Raw genomic sequence first — 20,268 nt, 5'->3', positions numbered from 1 at the left:
GATATTTTCACCCATAACACAAATTTAAAGCAATCTATGACAATCTATGAAAGGATGACAAAATACATCACTTACTCGATTTACACATAAAAATATCTCAAAATATTTAATGCTAATTGCAAAGCTCCTGGATCAAACACAAAACAATGCTCTGCCATCAACAGTCCCTCTGCTAAATCTGCTTTTAAAGGCTCACCTCATAACAGGGTGTGTTTGTGTCTGCATTGCTGAAACCAGCCTAACTGAGCTGATAGCATAGTAAAACTACTTTCTAGAGGTTAGCAAGGGCCTTAAAATGAAACCCGAACCCGAACCATACCCGAGACCGTCTGACCCAGTCGTACCCGGTACTGTCAGATTTTAAGCACAAACCTGAAATCGCTCCCTCTTTATAACTTCTTCTCCAAGCAAGTATTGATGCAATAGCCTGTATTTATATGTAAGCATCCTAGGTAACTGTCGAAACAATTTAGTAACGGTAAACTTACACGGTTTTAACAAGACACGGTGGCCCCTCAGCACACCAGAGCAAAAGGAAAAAAAACATTGGCTTACTGTTTATCAAGCGCCAAAACTTTGCTCGGTGCAGAACAACCTGGAATAATGTTAAACAATGTAACAATCACCTCATTGCAGCCTGAACTTCTTCAGAACATTGAATCTTTGTGACACCTGCACTAAAAACAAGTCAGAAGAACACAGGTGTCTCGACATGCATTTTTTAAACTTCAAGTTCTTTTTAGCTTGGTGCCTAAAACAATGTGCCGGTCCTGCACAAGACGCTGAAGAAACAGTGAGATGTGGTGCAACAGTCAAAGACGTTTGTCCAGCATGTGTTTACATAGGAAAACAATGGTAAAACAGAGCAGACGCGCACAAAAAACGCGTTCGATGTGAACGGCCCCTAACCCATCCGTTCGCACGTGTCTGAGTGAGAGTGCATGCATGAAAAAAGTTGGGTAGGCCTATTTATTTTTTCATTAATTACAAACCTGAACCAAACTCATACTTGAAAAACTGACCCGAACCCAGCCCTAATCTAGGCAATTTCTCGGGTCCCGTTGGGCCCAGGTCAGGTTGCTGACCTTTTACTACTTTCCTCTTGTCCTTTATCTCTCCATATCTTGCCCTCCTTTAGCACTACATTTCCATTCTTGACACTTCAAAAAATATTTCCTTTTTTATTCCCTCTCTTCTTGCCGAATATCCTCATCCTTCACACCATCTATTACTCTTTCAATCTCAGATCTCATTGTCCATATTCCACATCTCCCACTCCCCATTCCATATATTCCATGTCTCACGTGCCCTTTTCCATGTCTCCCATTCTACTCTCAATATCATTCATTCTCCATCCTATTTCTTTCATTTGCCTTGCCATTTTCCACCCAGATCTTCTCATCTCTGTCTAACCCTCTTTTCCATGCCCTCTCTCGAGGTGATCATGAGGTGAAAATTGGATTCCTGTATTTCCTCGACACAACGAGATTAAACAGAGGTGAATAAACGAAGACAGCGAAAAGGTGAGAAAATACTCGGAGTGATGGTAGGACAGAGAGAGAAAGTGTGACAAATCAGCTGTCACCCTCCTCTTTTCCTCTCTTCTGCCAGGTTAATGCTGGAGGAAGTTTAGACTCATTAGATGATGTATTTGATTTTGATAATGTAATGTATGGTGTTGTGTGTGTGTCTCAGTTTTTTTTTTTTTTTCTATTTTTTAGATGACACTCAGAGGCAGCAGTAGAGGTGTGGGAGTTTAGCTAACATTAAAAATCACAAGGAAACATTAAATCTCTAGCTGGCAAGCGCATGGGTGACACATTACTGCAGTACTGACTTATTCAATATAATCACATTAATTATATCACACACTTACATGCAGGGTCCAAAGTGAACACTCGCAAAACGCCAATTGCAAGTAAAAATAAAGCCGGTAGTTGGCCGGTAAATTTATTTGGAACTGCCACATTACATGCAGGGTCCAAATTAAACATTCTCTCACCTGTAAATGGTAGGTGAATTGAAAAAAACATAAAACAAACAAACAAACAAGAAAAAAATAAATAAATAAATAAAAAATAAAAAACACCCATTACTGTATTTTGCATTATTTTCTATTTTAAAAATGGATTTTTGTCCCCATGACAATATTTAGCTATTTTTTCCTTGCATACTTGTGACAAATATTGTCACTGTGTCACTCACAGCATGATGAGCCAATTTCTGTCACATATTTTCATTTTGGTGGTTTAATGCAAGGAAGTACACACATATTTGTTGCCACGTGTAGTTCTGGAGTAAAAAAACTATAGGTATATAACAAAAATCTCTGATTATCATCAGATAAACATTCTTACAATTTGACCGTAATGTTGCAGTTCCTAATAAAGTGACCAGCCAACTGCCATTTTGGTTTCAATTTTGTACCCTGATTGTATGGTTTAAATTACAATGTAAGAATGATAGTTTGACACTTGCTGATGTAATAGATGTGTGTGATTCGTTTGTCTTCAAACAACTTTTACTTAAATGGAAAAATAACCATCAGAGGTTAATCTGGGACCTAGGGCAGTAAATTTTTAACAAATTTCTTAATCAACAATCTTTAACGTTAATGAATGAAAATCAATTAATCATTAACAATAACAATAATAAACTGTAAGTGGTGTACAGCTTGAAACTCAAAAAATACAAGATGCATATTTTTATTCAATTCAAAGCTTTATTTAAACAAAGTTTGATTTTTGACTGACCAACCATTCTAATGCAAACTTGATAACATCAACATTGCATCAGAGAAAAATTCCTTACTGTAGAAGGGTACATGAAAACATGAAACAGTCACCGAAGTATGTGCATGTTGCCTTCTGTTTAAATTTCATTTAAATAAATACACAAAAGAAATGCAAGTTTTGTTATTTTCCTTTGAATATATATTCAGTTCAGTGTATTTTTAATACCTTCAGGCTGTGTTTAGTACAAATTTTTGAACTGTTTAATTTATTGTTAATGTATTACTGTTAGCCAAGGGCAGACTGACTGTCTGGAGCACCGGGCGTTTTCCCGGTGGGCCGCTGGGTAATTAAAAGTACCGGCCCGTACTACAGGTGATATAGGCGGCCGCCCTGTGCTCCAACATGCCCACGCAAACTCCATTACAGAATGAATGTTCAAAAGACTCTAAGGTTAAGCCAATACAATGACTTTTATTTTGAAAAACTGAAATTATTTTTATTTTGAAATTACTTACACATCATAGCTTATTTCCGTGTGTGTGCATTAACTCAGTACCTCGCATGGACCTCATTATTTGACATACAAATCACAATAATGGTGACCACATATCAAGTATAAGATGAGCTCTGAATAATCACAAAATGGCAAATAACTGCAAGTTACAACAAATACAATAACAGCAGCATATATACAGTAAAGCTATGAGCAGTACATAGTCATTTGCATAACTTGTTCATACCGCAGGGAGCTGAAGTGCAGCTTGCTGAATAATAGGGTTGCAAAGGGGTGGAAAATTTCTGGTAAATTTCCAGAAACTTTCCAGAAACCTTCCATGTGAATTTAAGTTGGGGAATTTTGGAAATATTGGAAAAAACTTTGGGCACTTGGCTATATGCTGCTGCATCTTTGTGGCACTCTTAACATAGATCTTTGCACAGTATTTTGAAGCCTTTCCTTCTACATTGGCTGAGGTAAAACATATCCACACATCAGATGGCGCACATGGCATTGTTCTATAGAATAAGATTAGAAAAAAGCTTGTAAAAAACACTAATGCAATGCCATGCACAGATATATAAATAGTCAGCTAAACAATTGGAATAATCTGCAAGGGAAAAATATTTTACAATTGATGCTGGACAAATGAATAGAAATAGGCTGGATGAATAGATGAACACTCCTCAATCAGCATGCTAAATCAAACTCTAACCTACGTTCTTGTATGATAACAGAAAACTGGCTAGCAGAAGGCAGAAGAAACAGCATCACAGTTGAGCTAGCAAGCACCATGATAGCTAGCCTCTTAGATTGTCAATGAAATTGTGTTAGCTAGCTTACATTTAGCATATCTGATTTACTGGCTAGCTAGCTACTGTATAAACACATTTTAATTTAGTATTTGATAGTTAAACTTTAATACCATAGATCAAATATATTTACCCTAGTAATATCATCAAAACTTACTTGACTGGATGTAGTCCTTGGGCTCAAATGCAGGAGTGTGGCTTCAATAGTCCTGCTATAGTAAGTAGCCTGCAGTAAGTAGTGTGCTGTGTGCATGTGATTGAGGAATGTGCAGGGTAGAAATTCAACTGAATTTGCATTAAATCTGGTTATTTTAACCAAGATTATGCTGCAAGATGTTTTTTTTTCCAACTATATTTAAGTTCCCTGTTATAGGCTAACTTGCAATTTTGCAAATTTCCAGTTTATTCCCATTAATTCCCATATATTCCCGTTAATTCCCATGGAAAGATTCCAACTTTGAAAATTCCCGGAATTTTGCAACCCAACTGAATAATGATAAAAATGCGGAAAATAAGTCATGAAAAATATTACTTTGTGGCTATTTGAGTCTTACTTTGTTTAGAGGACAGCAGAAACAGCACTTGTCAAATCATAGAGCTTTTCACTTTTTCTCAAGAATAATCTGGGGAAGGAATTAAAATACAGCAGATATAAAGACGCAACAAACTCAATCTGCAAAATTCTACACTTTAAGAGGTATATTTATTTTGTTTTACATATATTTATATTTATAAATGTACATATTCTGGCCAACTTTGTTTTCATAGATTTTTTTTTAAATAAACATTTACACCTATGTGAGAAATTGACATGAAATTTTAAGCATTGTATGAGTCAAATTTTATGATCTTGTATAGCTATATATACATATATAAAATATTATTATTATACTTTCACTATTTCCACAACCTCATATTAACTAAGACAATAGTTTACTTGCACTTCTAGAAAAAAGTTAAAAAGGTGATCACCATCTTTAAGGACTTTGAAGAAATGCACACTTGTCACAGCACCTAAAATACACACTTTACCTTGTACTTTCATGTACCTTTTAACCTAACATCTGTATGTTGGGAAAAACGTTTTCAGACATGCTATTTGTCTTAGATATAAAGTGCTTTTTTTAGTGCTTTCTCTAAAAAAAAATCCACTCATCACATTTACAGTGGTTAGAGCTATGACCATTTTTGCACTGTGGGGCCCACTGTCTTCTAGCAGTCAATAGAAATGTCTTTTTTTTTTTTTTTTTTTTTCAAACACAAAAATTGGAAATTAAGCCGGAAAATGAAATCAATGAGCCGGTGTGTTATGGTGTGGTGTGTTGCGGGCCAGATTTGGTGGGCCGCTCTGGGCGAGAAAGTCCAGGGCCACTTTTTAGTTCACCCCTGCTGTTAGCTAACAATAACTTGTATACAAGATATAGATCTGAGTTGATTAAAAGTTCACGTTGTAGATCGAGGGATATTTCAGACCTTTTATTTGTTTTTTTTTAAGAAGTCGAATAATAACATGATGTGTGAATACTAGTGCCCGACCGATATATCGGCCGGCCGATATTAGCCTTTCACCGATATATCGGTATCGGCGTATATTTTACCGATATGAAAACTTTTTTTCAGAACATATAATGCAGAAAACAATGCTTTAGAATTGGTGTCATAGCATAGTTTGTCCAGCAGGGTGCGCTACGAATCCATTGTTTACAGAGCTGACTCTGAGCTGACAGTGGCTCTGCAGACAGGGCGGAGTTAAGCGGTGTCTCGGTAAGTTAAATAGTTTGTGAAATACATACTGGAAACTTAATAAAAAAATGACCCCATCCTTTTCCCTTTTCAATATAACTAATATAACATTAACCTTGTCCCTGACAACCATGTCACTCATGTCTGTTTGCTGTTAGCCATCTATAGTTTGTCAGTGCAGTCAGTAATGTAGCAGATTGAAAGATAAACATCAGAGCATCTTTTTGCAGCTCAGCAGACAACAGTGCGGTGGTGGATTGTGTCTGATGAGAGTTGATTTCATGCTATGTTGTTACGTAGTTGGTGAGACACAATGCTGGAAAGTAAAATAAACAATGTCCGTTTTTTACTCTCCCTGACAATGAGCTTATAGCTAACTAGCTAATCACATAGCTACTTTCAGTAACAACGTTTCCATCCAAGGATTTTTTGTGAAAAAAGTTTTAGCGCATCAAAATAAAGCTGATGGAAACGCAAATTATTGCTAAAATTTCACAAGTGTCGACATAATATTATTCCGTTTAACTCTAGTGCATAAACTCTATGTCGATACATCAAATGTCACGAAAAACTGGTTTGGAAACACTTTTTGTTCGAGAAAATTGCCATTAATGCAAAAATGTAGTGTCACGTGACAGAATTTACCCCAATCGTTAGCCTGTGTTAATCATGACAAGGTATAGGATCCTTGAAAGCCAATTTATTGTACATGATTATGGATTGATCTGAACGGCATAAAGATTCGATCACTGCAAACACATCTGCGTCATGACACTTCCAGGAGTGCCAACACATTTATCTCGGATCAAGACATGCACATTGATAAGTACACAGAGAACAAATGAATGGCCACTCTTTGCAATTAATTTAATCGCGGTACACATCCGTTTATTTATTAAAGTTGCTTTTACACACCATTCAAATAAATAGACGGCAGTCACAGAATTAGCCCACAATACAAAAACATATTTCTGGCACAAAGATGTTTTAAATTAAAAATAAATACACAATACTAGAAGAAAAGCTTCAGTGTGCTTTTTTGGAACACTAACATATAGCCCAATTATATTAAATTATTGTTTAGCTTACTTTTGAAAAAATGCTGGCAAAATTCCCTGTATTAAATTAAATAAATTAACAAACGAAAAACGCATTAAATTTAAAAAAAATTATTACCAAATGAAAAAAATTAAAATATTTTTATACCTATATATGCCTTTTCTTTACACAAACTTAAATTAGCTGTACCCTGTTCTGTAGACAAAAAGTCAGCTGAATGACATTTTCTACACTTCAAGACTAGAAACTATCAGAACTACTTGTCCAATTTTGATTGCAATTCCTCATCTTCTGATTGCATTCATTTGTGAAATTAAAATGACAGTTAGCTGGTTAATTTCAATGAATTGTCTCAATACTCTCCCCATTTTACCAAAACTGGTAGGAAAAAAATTAGGGACATCTGGGAGGCGAATTAACGATACACACATTTCTGTATGGAAACGGCTTAAAGGCAGATTTCTTTTGCGATAAAACAAAACTTATGCGATAAAGTGTTTTTTTAGGCATGACGTCATCACGCACACCATTTTTATCGATAAAAGGCCATTTGAATGGAAACAGACAGAAGACGGCAAATTTCGCAAAAGTTTTTTTATGCATTTTCACTTTGTCGATAACAAAATAGCACGAAAAGTGGATGGAAACTAGGCTATTGTTGTCAGCTGAGTGGAAGCTAATGAGTAAACATGTATTCACCAAACTGTTTTGTTCAGGATTCACAGTTTGGTACCCCCTTCAACCGAACAATTCCAGTCATTGCATTTATAAAACGTAATATTTAAAGTGGCATTCAACTGATCACAAAAGTATAGTCAGGACATTACTGATGTAAAAAACAGCACCATCACATAAAGAAGTCATTTTTGATCAAATCTAGACAGGCCCCATTTCCAGCAGCCATCACTCCAACATATTATCTTTGAGTAATCATGCTAAATTGATCATTTGGTACTAGAAAATCACTTGCCATTATATCAAACACAGTTGAAAGCTATTTGGTTCATTAAATGAAGCTTAACATTGTCTTTGTGTTTGTTTTAGAGTTGCCAAAGTATGCAATAGACTGGCATGTCTTAAGGTCAATATTAGGTCAAAAATGGCAAAAAAGAAACAGCTTTCTCTAGAAACTCATGTCAACCATTGTTTTGAGGAATGAACGCTATACAATGCTTGAAATTGCCAAAAAACTGATGATTTCATACAAAGGTGTACACTACAGTCTTCAAAGACAAAGGACAACTGGCTCTAACAAGGACAGAAAGAGATGTGGAAGGCCAGATGTACAACTAAACAAGAGGATAAGTACATCAGAGTCTCTAGTTTGAGAAATAGACACCTCACATGTCCTCAGCTGACAGCTTCATTGAATTCTACCCACTCAACACCAGTTTCATGTACAACAGTAAAGAGAAGACTCAAAGAAAAAGACACTTTTGAAACAGAAAAAAAAAAGTTAGAGTGGGCAAAGAAACACAGACACTGGACAACAGATAACTGGAAAAGAGTGTTGTGGATCTTAACCCCATTGAGCTTTTGTGGGATCAGCTAGACTGTAAGGTGCATGAGAAGTGCCCGACAAGACAGCCACATTTATGGAAAGTGCTACAGGAAGCGTGGGGTGAAATGTCACCTGAGTATCTGGACAAACTGACAGCTAGAATGCCAAGGATCTGCAAAGCTGTCATTGCTGCACGTGGAGGATTTTTTGATGAGAACTCTTTGAAATAGTTAAAAAAAAAATAATAATTCAAATTGTAATTTTTCACATTATTAATGTCCTGACTATACATTGTGATCAGTTGAATGCCACTTTGATGAATAAAAGTACCAATTACTTTCCATAAGAGTAAAATCTGTACATTATTCCAAACTTTTGGCTGCCAGTGTGTGTGTGTGTGTGTGTGTGTGTGTGTGTGTGTATATATATATATATATATATATATATATATAATCCCATTGTTACACAAACAAAAATGTATATATATATAATGCAAAAAACAGTTTCATGGTTAGTAATAAACATTTATGGCCAGTACATTTTCACTCGCCATTGGCAGGTGAGGCAAAAAGTTAATTTTAGACCATGTTCACATGCCATACTGTGTTACTGTGTAGCGCAAAGAGGGCTGTTGTGGTCACATGATCAGGATAGCTAGCTACAGGCTGTTAGTAATAAATACACCGTGGAACTGTAACCCTGTACCACTGTATTATTATACTCAAAATAGACCACAAAAGTACACCACATAGGTGTGGATCTACATGAATCTCAAGCACTCAAAATGTATTATGTAAGTCAATTTATGGATTATAAAAATAGTTTTAATGTCAGAAACTGAGCTTTAAATTAGAGGTGGGGAAAAAGTTGAAACCATATGATTGGCAAATTTGTGAGGCTTGTTTAAATTCAAACAGAGTGTGGATTCATGTTGATTTTAAAAGTAGTAAAAATAAAAGCTTCATATTAAACATAAGTCTTCCTGCAGTCAAATAAACACTGTACTGCAATTCTCTGTGCACTGAAATTCATAATACACCTCATGTAATGTGATAATATTATATCACAGTATCCCTACACAAATCCCATCCCTATTTTCAGTTCAGTGTGGAAGACGCTTTTCTGATGTTTTTTTTTTAATCTTTACATAACCTTTATCTTGCAAAGTTTAAGAAAGCTGAAAAGACCAAAGCAACAATAGACTAAAACCATTTTAGCCAGATGGATGCAAAGCATGCTAGAAAACAGCTAGTGGCTGGGACAAAATCAGAAAAAAATGAAAATTAATTAAGCAGCTCTCTCTCATTCTGCAGAGAAAAGTTGTCTGACACACCCGTTTCTTTCATCTGAGATCAAAAAGAAGAGCAGAAAAGCTGTAACACCGATAGAATCCAATGTGAAAGGTGAACATGAAAAGAGCGAACTACTGACTGTTCTAGCTTTCATTTTTGTGGGTTTGACATTGTCTTCCCAGGAGACAAAAGCACAGTAGACAACGACAGGCAGGAAAACAAACACACAATTACGTTTAGCCCTGGATGACAGAAACACAAACAAAGAATTTCAGGTTTGGGAAAGCACAATATGAAACAAGGCCAAGGTCCCTCTAGCAGCAGATGAGCAGGACTTTAGATCTGCCATCACTCCGTACCAACTCTACCGGTGTCAACACAAACACACACGTGTGCGTCATCCTCTCCCCCCTGCGGCACAAGCTCTCCGGCTGTCACTCCTCATCACTCAGCCCAAGAACAGGAGTTTATCCTTCAATTCACTAAAACAAGAATGGATTTTTTAGGTTTTCTAGTTTAAACATCTCCTTAGAAGAGTGCGTACGCATTCTGTGTAGTGCATTTGTTCATCTTCACTCGGTCCACTCAAAATTGTTTGCAATTTCCTGTGTGTGCATTTTAGTGAGTATGGACTCCTCTCCCTCACTACAGGCAGCGGGTATATTTAGAGGTGAAGTAACACTTCAGGAGTACACACACACCCATAACTAAATGAATCCCCACTTTTTTGACACTCCATGAAAATTAAACCTCAAGTACAGTACTCTGTATACAACTCTAATCTAAACCCATAACTCACACTAGTTCTCTCTCTAACACAGACTGCCAATACACATGCAGGGTGCAATTTTTAACAACTGGCTACAATATCCTATTATTATATATTTTCAGTAAATACATTTCAAACACAGACCCCCCCCCCCCCAAAAAGATTGATTCATGTGACACATCTCTCCTCCCATTGAGAAATACAGAGACCACAGCTCACCCTGTACTCACGCACAAAAACACAGCCAAAGCAGTAAAAATAGACTTTGAAGACTTAACTGGGAGGGGCTACAGCAGGGTTGGGAACCCAACACTGTAATCCACAACCCCAAACCCCAAAACACATTATATTGAGATGTTAACAGATATGTACAGGTCGCACATCAATGAAAACTATTATAACACTAATTTTGTTTATTGTTAAGGGTAAAGCAGTTATTTATTTATTTATTTTTAGCCATTTGGTTCTTCCCGTTTAAAACCTAAACTTGAAGCAATGCCATAAAATATGAGGTATCTGCATAAACTTCGAGTTGTGATTGGTGGTAGAGTGCGTTAAAGGCCCCGATATACTTCCAGAGAAGTTCTTCTTCGTTCTTTGTTCAGGGGTAAAAAGAAGTTCTATCAAAAATAGAAAAAACTAGCACACTTCCTCACTGCTCTAACATTTTAATCTAAAACCATGTGGTTAACGTTTCGACTCATATGTGTCTTCCACCTTACAGAGTTTGTTTTGGTGTGCGTGGGTTCTTACATATATTGTAAAAAGAATTTCTTAACAGCCGAGCAACTGTATACTGTTTACAACATTCAGACATCCGCCACACCGCTGTGGGAGGTGTTTAGAGGAGCATTTAAATATGAGGACACTCAGTAAAACCTTAACTAATGTGACATTAAAATGTGTTATCAATGACTTTATGCCTATTCTATGAGTAGAATTCACATGAGGTCAGTAAAAGAAGTTGTTTTAACCACTCAATGGTGATAATAGATATATTACTTATATAATTGTGGCCAGACTGGTTCGAGCTGACAGAAAGGCTACGGTCACTAAGATAACCACTCTGTACAATTGTAGTAAGCAGAATAGCATCTCAGAACGCACAACAGGCAAATGGGCTATAAGAGCAGAACACCACGTCAGGCACTTTACTAGGACCATAGTGTTCCTACTAAAGTGCTGAGTGAGTGTATATTAGGTCTCTTTGCTGTCCTAGTTTTGGTGGTTTGAACAAAATATTAGAATCTTTGATTTGCAAACTGCAGTTTAAATCTTAATAAATCATCTTCACCCTTCTCATGTTTCTATTTTGGAATCATGATTGAAATAAGGCAAAGTGCCCAAAACTCCTCTCACGTTTTGATGTTAAGCCATCTATATCGAGAGTGAGTTAATTGTTGTGCTTGACCCCTCCCATGCTTCCCAATTCCCTCCCACCTTTTTACATCTTTTCATGCCCATTTTTTAAAATCTGAGGAGTAAACAACTCGTGCTGAACTAGGGGGGTTTCATGAAACTTTAAATCAGAAAAGATAGAGATATGCATAGCTAGGCAGATACTTTATTGATCCTCAAGCGGAAATTTACAGGGACTGTATACACACGACAGAGTTATGACAAGAGTGCCATAAAAAAGCAATGCAGAACACAACAATATGTTTTTTTTTGGACCCTGCCTATGACTTAGAACTGAACTAACAAAACCACTTTCAGACAGAGACTGATGTAGCATATAGTATGAGAGCCCTGTGCCTCAAACTGCTCTTACACTGAAAAAAAATAATTTTGTGGTGAAGTAAATATGGCAGAAAAGATTAAGTAATTTCTACACTGAATAAGTTAAAGCGTGAACTGAAATTATTAAGTAAATTCTAAATTTGTACTCAATTCAAGCATGTAAAAATGAATGCTCTAGCTAGCTAATAAGTAAATATTATTTATGATTGTTTGTTATCTTTACAATGCATCATCATGTATCAATCCTAAAGTAGAAAACCTTGTCAAATGCATTTCGCTTATTTAAGGTAAATTTCACAGGTAAATAAAATAAGTTGTACTTTTAGCTGGTTTTCCCAGCTTAAATAGTTAACGAGATTGAATGGTTTCACGGTTTGCATGTTTATTTACACCTATTTTATTGTCGATTTTGTTGTTTCGTTTGGTAATTTCTTGTTCTGTGAAGTCTGAAGATCATATTCTGCTCAAAATTAACCGTTCATGATCCAAACATTTTCTGTTGATTGTTACGTCATTGTGTTTTGCAAGTGTTGAAGTCTGTGTGCGCAGCTCTGTATCTTGTTCTTGATGCCAATAATGCAAGAACATGTTGTCTTATAGACATAGCATGCATTAAGTTTTTCTGTGGGAGGCTTCCGTATGTCATATAGTATAAGACTAAATGTGTTTACAAGGAAAGTTCAAAATGTAATTTGTTCCAATTAAATGTTCATTTAAAGTTTAAGTACCATGTACATTAGATTTGTAAGTAAAAGTTACTGTATTCATGGAAATGTTTAAGTTAAATTTGCTCACACACTGTAATCAATTTTTATGTCACGAAGTAGATTTGAATGAATTGTTTACCATTATTATTTACTTAGGAAAAACTGTGTGCAAAAACCTGCGAAAATCTTTTTAAAAAGATTTACTTTTTACGATAAAAAATAAATCTTACTAGTCATTTTTTTTCAGTGTAGAGGCAGTTGGTCACGGTTTAAATTTTGTGAAGATTACAGTCAGCAGCATTTTGCCTGAGGAGATTTTAATTGTTAAGATCTAAAATAAAGTGGCATAACCAGCAGTATGTTTTCTAAGATCACAGTAGCAGTCAGACTGAAAGGCTGATCATTTTTGGTTATAGATCACGCTACAATATCAGATAGTCTATTTTCCCCACTACTTTTCTTAAATCTCGTAATTAGTTAATACGTTTTATAAATATCAATGGCTGAACATTCCATTGGACAGATGAATAGCATTATAGTGCACAATTATTTAATATATTCTTTTATAAGTGTTGTTATCCACTGAGATAATAGGTGGTCAAAGACGAAATGCAGCTTTGTTGGTCCAAAATGTAACCCAAACATCCTGTCTTTGCACGGTGAATTCGTGCCGGAATAAGAAATAATCCGAGCGGAAGCGCTACTGGTCATGTATCTTGTATCATTCAGCATCAGTGCAGCAACCTCCAGCAGCCCACCGTGCCCCCACCCACCACATGTACGCACCAGTGTATGCATCAGGCGGTGCAGGGTCTACACTAAACCTTTTAAATGTAACCGTTTAAGACAAGTGGAGCTGCTGTGCCCATTTAGGCTGTAAAACAAGCTCTCCAAACGTTCACAATTCGGTTACAGAGAAAAGGAGAGAAGGGAGAAACGACACAGACCATAAAACAGCATCCTTAGCGAATGAATAAAGACAAAAAATAAACAAACTCATGCGCCATCAATCAAATTAGAAAACAAAAAAAATTCGACGCGTGTATAATACAGCTACTTACATGTATGCTGGCGACAGTGGGGAGGACCTGGACGTTTTAAGGACGGGCACGGGAAATTTCCAGCTGACGGGCGAACCGCTTTTCCATTTTAAAGGCATGTTTTTCCAGTCAGCACCTCTGAGCGACACCGCGAGAGATAATAACCGTAAAGAGCGAATCCATGAAGAGGCGACCAGCGCGCGCTTCCATCACCGGCAGCCCTGACCGAGAGCAGGGAGGAAAAAAAGAGGAATAAATATGAGGATCAACCGCTAAAGAGGCAGCGCTGCTTCCGAAACAGCTCTGTTTGAATATCACAGCGAAGGCTTTCGGAAAGCCGATAGAATTGTCACTATGCCTGAGCCGAGAAGTTAACAGCAGGTGTGCCTGAGCCGCGGATCATCATCTCCTGAGAAGGAGAGAGGGATGATGATAATGATGATGATGGAGAGAACGGAAAAGGGAGGGTAGAAAAATAGGCACCGTCGCGTCCGGTCCGTGCAGAGAAGAGGCATGCGCGGTAGGTGCACTGAAGGTTCAGCTACAGTGCCACCTTGTTTGAATGCAGACTGACTGCAGAGAGAGAAAGAGGGCGCGCGCGCTCAGATAAGAGCCTCACGACCTGGCATAAAGTACGAAATGACCGCAGGGACGGGAAAAAATACAATCCAAGTGCTATTCTCTTGAACAGTAAAAATATATTTGGTGAAGAATTCGCCACTGATGTCCATTATACGAGACAAGTCTTTTCAAAACATCTCTAGCCTGGCAGCGCATGCAGGGCACAAACTCCGCCGCGGGGCTCTTCACCCCTGCAGTGACAGTAAATGTCAAAGAGAAGACAAAGAGGAAAAGAAAGAGCTACCGCGTTCGTTTCTGCGATTACGTCCGTCTTCGTTAAAACTCCTGACAAGATGTCAGAATAGATGCCTTTTCACTAGCTCAACCACTTTCTGGCTGTGCTACAATATTTGAAAGCATGATCACGCGCTGCACTCTCACTCTCTCCGTTCTCTTGTGCTGTTGTTCACAATGCATGAGCGGAGTCACAAAGCTTTGCTTTACCCCTTATTATACATGCGGCAAAAGTTTTGTGAAAAATGTTGTATAGTAAGGATTTTTTTTTAAAAGTTTTTATTTATCAATAAACGTCATACAAAATGCAGTAAACAACAAAGCTTAATCAATATTTGCTGTGACCACCCTTGTCTTCAAAACAGAACTAATTCGCACAGTTTTTCAAGGCTGTTGGCAGGTGGGTTGATCTAAGCATCTTAGAGAAATTGCCACTGTTCTAAGGCTCAATGGCTTCTCTCTCTTTATGTAATCCTAGACTGACTCAGTAATGTTGAGATCAGGACTCTGTGGGGGCCATACAGTTTAATTCAGAGCTTCTTGTTTTTCTTCTCTTGAATTCTATTTGAAATTTACATTTCCAATAGATACACTTAAGCAGACAATATAAAAAACAATATCTTAGGGCCTTTGCACACCAAATGCAAATTTTCGGCACGATTAACATTTTGTTTCGAAACAACAGAATCCTATGGAGCCATTCACACCTGGAGCAAACATATGGAGCTAAATTCATGATTAAAGTCTTTGAAGCATAAAAGCATGTTGAATTGCTCTAATCGAAAAAAATAATGCGTTGCATTAACAGTGCTTACATTTAAATGCGTTGGGAGGCTGAAATTTAACATGGTTGTATCCCCCCCCCCCCCCTTTTCCTCCCAATTTGGAATGCCCAATTCCCAATGTGCTTTTAAGTCCTCGTGGTCACGTAGTGACTCGCTTCAGTCCAGGTGGCAGAGGACGAATCCCAGTTGCCTCCACGACTATCAACCCGCGCATCTTATCACGTAGCTTGTTGAGCGCGTTGCCACGGAGACATAGTGAGTGTGGAGGCTTCACGCCACCCACCACGGCAACCACGCTCAACTCACCACGCGCCCCACCGAGAACGAACCACATTATAGCGATCACGAGGAGGTTACCCCATGTGACTCTACCCTCCCTAGCAACCGGGCCAATTTGGTTGCTTAGGAGACCTGGCTGGAGTCACTCAGCACACCCTGGGATTCGAACTAGTGAACTCCAGGGGTGGTAGCCAGCGTCTTTACCACTGAGGAGAAACAATAAATATTCACCTTGAAATATTCATTTGAAAATACAATCTAGATTTTTCGACAGGTACAATTTCGCTTAACAAAATTTGCTTCCTGACTCCAGCCAGGTCTCCTAAGCAACCAAATTGGCCCGGTTGCTAGGGAGGGTAACCTCCTCATGATCGCTATTATGTGGTTCACTCTCGGTGGGGCGTATGGTGAGTTGTGGGTTGATGCCGCGGTGGATGGCGTGAAGCCTCCACACGCGCTATATCTCCGCGGTAACACACTCAACAAGCCACATGATAAGATGCACGGGTTGACGGTCTCAGACGCGGAGGCAGCTGAGATTCGTCCTCCACCACCCAGATTGAGGCGAGTCACGACGCCACCACGAGGACTTAGAGCGCATTGGGAATTGGGCATTCCAAATTGGGAGAAAAAGGGGAGAAAATCCACAAAAAAAAAAAAATAAATAAATAACAAAAAAAAGAATTGCTTCCTCAAATTCAGTTGGAAATTCAACATTCTACATCTGGGAACTGCAGGAAAAGCAGCAGAGTACCGATGCACATTCTCCATCTGGTACTATTTGTTCTCACCAGTAGGTGGTATAATGCAATCGGGTGTTGACTGCTGAAGACCAAAGCTACAGGTAAAGAGAACAGCTGTGTATGTTTTGATAGTTTCTTTTTCAAAATTGTTCATGGGTAGAAAATAGATACATATTTGATTTGCACATGTGGGTGGGCATGAAACACATCTTTACACTGATTGGTCAACCCACGTCATCATCAGTTCCTCAATGCCGTGCAACAGAATAATTATCCACCGCTGCTCAACTTATAATGCAACTACATATTATCTCTTTCTCATTAAGCAACTGGACTAAGGAATGCCTGTGACACAAACTCTACTAGACAGGGAAGGGTCTATGGACAGGGCTCCATGCTAACATTCTTCTGCGTAGGCATGGATTCTGCAACCTACATGTACCAGAGAAATATTAGTTGTCTGTTTTAGAAATAGCCTATTGATGTCCCTCGCATCTGCACGCAAAATTTTTTAGCCTACTTAGACACACAGCCTGTTTTATTTAGCTGTCAGCTATCAAAATCTATCAAAAGGTGTGGCGAACCTGTGCACAGCACGATCCATTGGACCGCATGGAGCGGATGCATTTCCGTTGTAGTGAAGCGCAGACCAGTATGTGGAATGTATTGTCTTTTAAAAATGTTTATAAAAAGATTGCCGATACATTGTCCAGCTTATTACATAACTCAGATGTTTGAAGCGCTGATTGCTGTGTAGGTAGGTATTACGTATAATGTAGTAGGGTGACCATTCCCAAACTTTTTTCTCTCATTTCACTTACTTGTCCATGGTTGGGTTTCCCAAGGCACTGTTAGTATCACTAAAGTAGTACTTAATCTCTTTGGCGTGTTTCCCAAAAAGCATCATAGTAGTAAAGTAAAAATGAAGTAAATTAAAGAGGGCTTTGAACCGCTCTAAAGTCATAAGTGCAACTTAAATGTATCATTCTCACATTTTCACAGTTTAGAGAATAAGGAACGTTTAATAACTTGCATTGATATATTTAGATCATTGGAAAGCCACAGCCAGAATCAAGGCTTTGGGTGTGCCAACAGAAAACTGTGTTCAAGAACTGAAGCACAAAAAAGTGAAATTTTTTTGGTAACTTTAAAGAGGCCCTATTATGCTTTTTGGGATTTTAACTTTCCTTTAGTGTGTAATATAGCTGTTTGTGCATGTAAAAGGTCTGCAAAGTTACAAAGAACAAAGTCCATGCAAAAGGGAGTTATTCTCTCCCACAGACAAATCTGCTCAAGAACTACAAGAAACGGCTGGATTGTAGTCCAGCCATTTCTTCCATGAAGTATCTACATCACTATGTTACACATTTGCATAATACCTGCCTACGGGCTACTTTGGCCCACCCTCAAACAAACATAGTTATAGCCAAGGCCAGGATGAGTTGGGTTAGTGTTATAGCCATGTCGTGAAGATGCTGTTTTCTTCACTGTGAAAGCAAAACCTATTTGTTTGGACTTCCAAAGGCAGACGAATTGAAGAATCAGTTGTTAAAATGTTATTCTTTTTATTTTTATTCCCCAGCAGTACAACCACAACCAAAGCCAGATTTTCATGAAGGTTACTCCTGAAAGATGGTGCAGTTCCCACTTTGTTGGGACAATCTGGCACATCAGGATCACAACCTGTAAGTACTTGATCAAGTGTGGGGATGGATTTATTTTTACAAATGGTAATTTTACATCTGCAATCCGTGGTAGTGCTTTGCTAACTTGCTATGTAACATTATTGTTTTGGTAAGGGTTTACTATTCAGCTGTGGGCCGGCTTTTACCTAAAACTGTGTAACAAAATTGTCGATCTCTAGAGTCTTTATAAATGGTAAAGTGTGGAGGTTTACTTATTATTACAAGCTGTAATGTTACGGCCGCTATCCACGGTAGTCCATGGCTAACTTGCTCACTAACTCTCTAATACAGCCCGTTAATGTCCATCCGGGAGCAAGCCTCTGTTCTCCATTCATAGCTCGGGCGAAAAAAGTTCAGCTACACCCATTCCAGCTAAAGATGACTAACCTAGATGCACTGTGTGTCTTTAACTTGAAGATTTGTTAGGTTCACAATAATCAACAGTGTACTTGTAAGAAAGCTACAAAATTAAAACTTACCACTGTGAAACATCCCACTCAAGTTGTGCTTGCGATGGTGGTTCGGGTCGAGAATGAAAATAGGTTCAGCAGTATGATGTACAGTGTACAATATGAGGAAAATAATGTGTTTCTTGAACATTAAAGCATGTAAACCTATTCTAGTAGACCCCCAAAATAAAATCATGAACCTGAAAATTAGCATAATATGGGCTCTTTAACAACAATTGCCATTCACAAATGTAACCATTTTGTAGCGCTAAATTATTTTCTATTTAGCCCCACATTACATTATAATTAATTTATTAGCCTACACAAATTAATGGCACTTATCAATGGAGTTGGTAGGCCTGTTGGTAGGTGTTTGAGCCCCGCCTGTTTGGCGCGAATCTGTCCGCAATAAAAACAGGTGTACAAATACCATTTCCTCAGAATTTCTTCCTTCAAGACAGCTATCATCTCTTGTCTAGAAGCCCTCTACCTTTGCCGTCAATATACACGAGTCAGCAGGTGGAATCTTCGCAGGAAGACTTTCCGCTCTCCTGCAGTGCTTCGGCGAACATCACACTTCCTCAGCGATTGACGCTTCGCTGGTGAACGGGCCTCAGCATCCTGATTCCCTGCAGCGCTTCAGCTTACAAAAGTAGTATCCTTACAAGCAATTGTATATTGAATATTGTCTGATATAAATATCAATTTATATAAATTTATTTATATATCTAAAAGAGTCACTTACGTGTTTGCGTCTTTTTAAAGATGTCGTTCGGTAAGTGTTCCTTGTGCGAGAGACACATCCCACCTTCAGATCAGCATGAGAGCTGCGCCCACGCAGAGTCAGCTCTCATGGAGACAGACTGTCCTCACTGTGAGGGCATGAGTCTCAAGAAGCTTCTCTCATGAATCACCCTCGTTCTGAGGGACGATTCAGCCTCACGTGCCCTCCCACCCGCCTCTACTCTGATACCTGAGGTTTCACATGAGGAGACACGGCAGGGCCGTGAGGTCGAGCAGGATGACTTTGAGGTGGTCCTCGTAGCGGCACACGCCCCGCGAGCCCCTCAATCTCTCTGAAGCACATGTTTTCCGATATGTTGTGTGTGTCTCTGGCTCCTTGCACATTCACCAAGTGCATCGATGCGGTTCTTGCCCCTCTGAAACTGAGCGCCATGCGCATCTTGAACTACCTCGACGATTGGCTGTTACTGGTGCAATCAGAGCCTCTGTTATGCCAGCACAGAGTCTTACTACTTCAGCATCTAAACAGCACCCCCAGCAAAAAAAAAAGAAAAATCTCCTTTTTGGGAGTCCGCCTCAATTCTACAAGCGGGCATGCGCACTTCACAAGCGAGCACATTCAGGCCATTCTACAGTGTCTGTCTCAGTTCATACTAGGGAGAACACTTCCACTGAAGCCATTTCAGAAAGCATTGGGATTTATGGCGGCGGCATCCTGGCAAACTATCATGCCCTGGTTCGCTCAGCTGACATGACAGTTGTGGCATATATAAACCGCCAAGGTGGAATTCAGGAGACTTTATCCTCAAACTGTATTGAGGATTTGGGAAATAT

At 38.5% G+C, this 20,268-nt stretch overlaps 1 protein-coding gene across 6 annotated transcripts in view; it reads right to left on the bottom strand.

The window, feature by feature from the left end:
• Positions 1–20,268, bottom strand: part of LOC127427864 (kelch-like protein 13) — a 94,294-nt gene that overhangs the window by 33,982 nt on the left and 40,044 nt on the right. The window contains exon 1 of one of the 6 annotated variants that reach the window (XM_051675733.1): positions 13,916–14,383. The exons of 4 other annotated variants lie outside the window; for them this stretch is intronic. In XM_051675733.1, coding sequence (XP_051531693.1) covers positions 13,916–14,013 — 98 coding nt within the window. In that variant the 5' untranslated portion in view covers positions 14,014–14,383. Of the gene's footprint in view, positions 1–13,915; positions 14,384–20,268 lie in introns of those variants that run through there. One more of the 6 variants, XM_051675760.1, reaches the window with a different exon arrangement.

The sequence above is a fragment of the Myxocyprinus asiaticus genome, chromosome 3 (genome assembly GCF_019703515.2).
Source record: "Myxocyprinus asiaticus isolate MX2 ecotype Aquarium Trade chromosome 3, UBuf_Myxa_2, whole genome shotgun sequence".
In the NCBI taxonomy this organism is placed as follows: domain Eukaryota; kingdom Metazoa; phylum Chordata; class Actinopteri; order Cypriniformes; family Catostomidae; genus Myxocyprinus; species Myxocyprinus asiaticus.
This window is presented reverse-complemented; position numbering and strand designations above follow the sequence as displayed.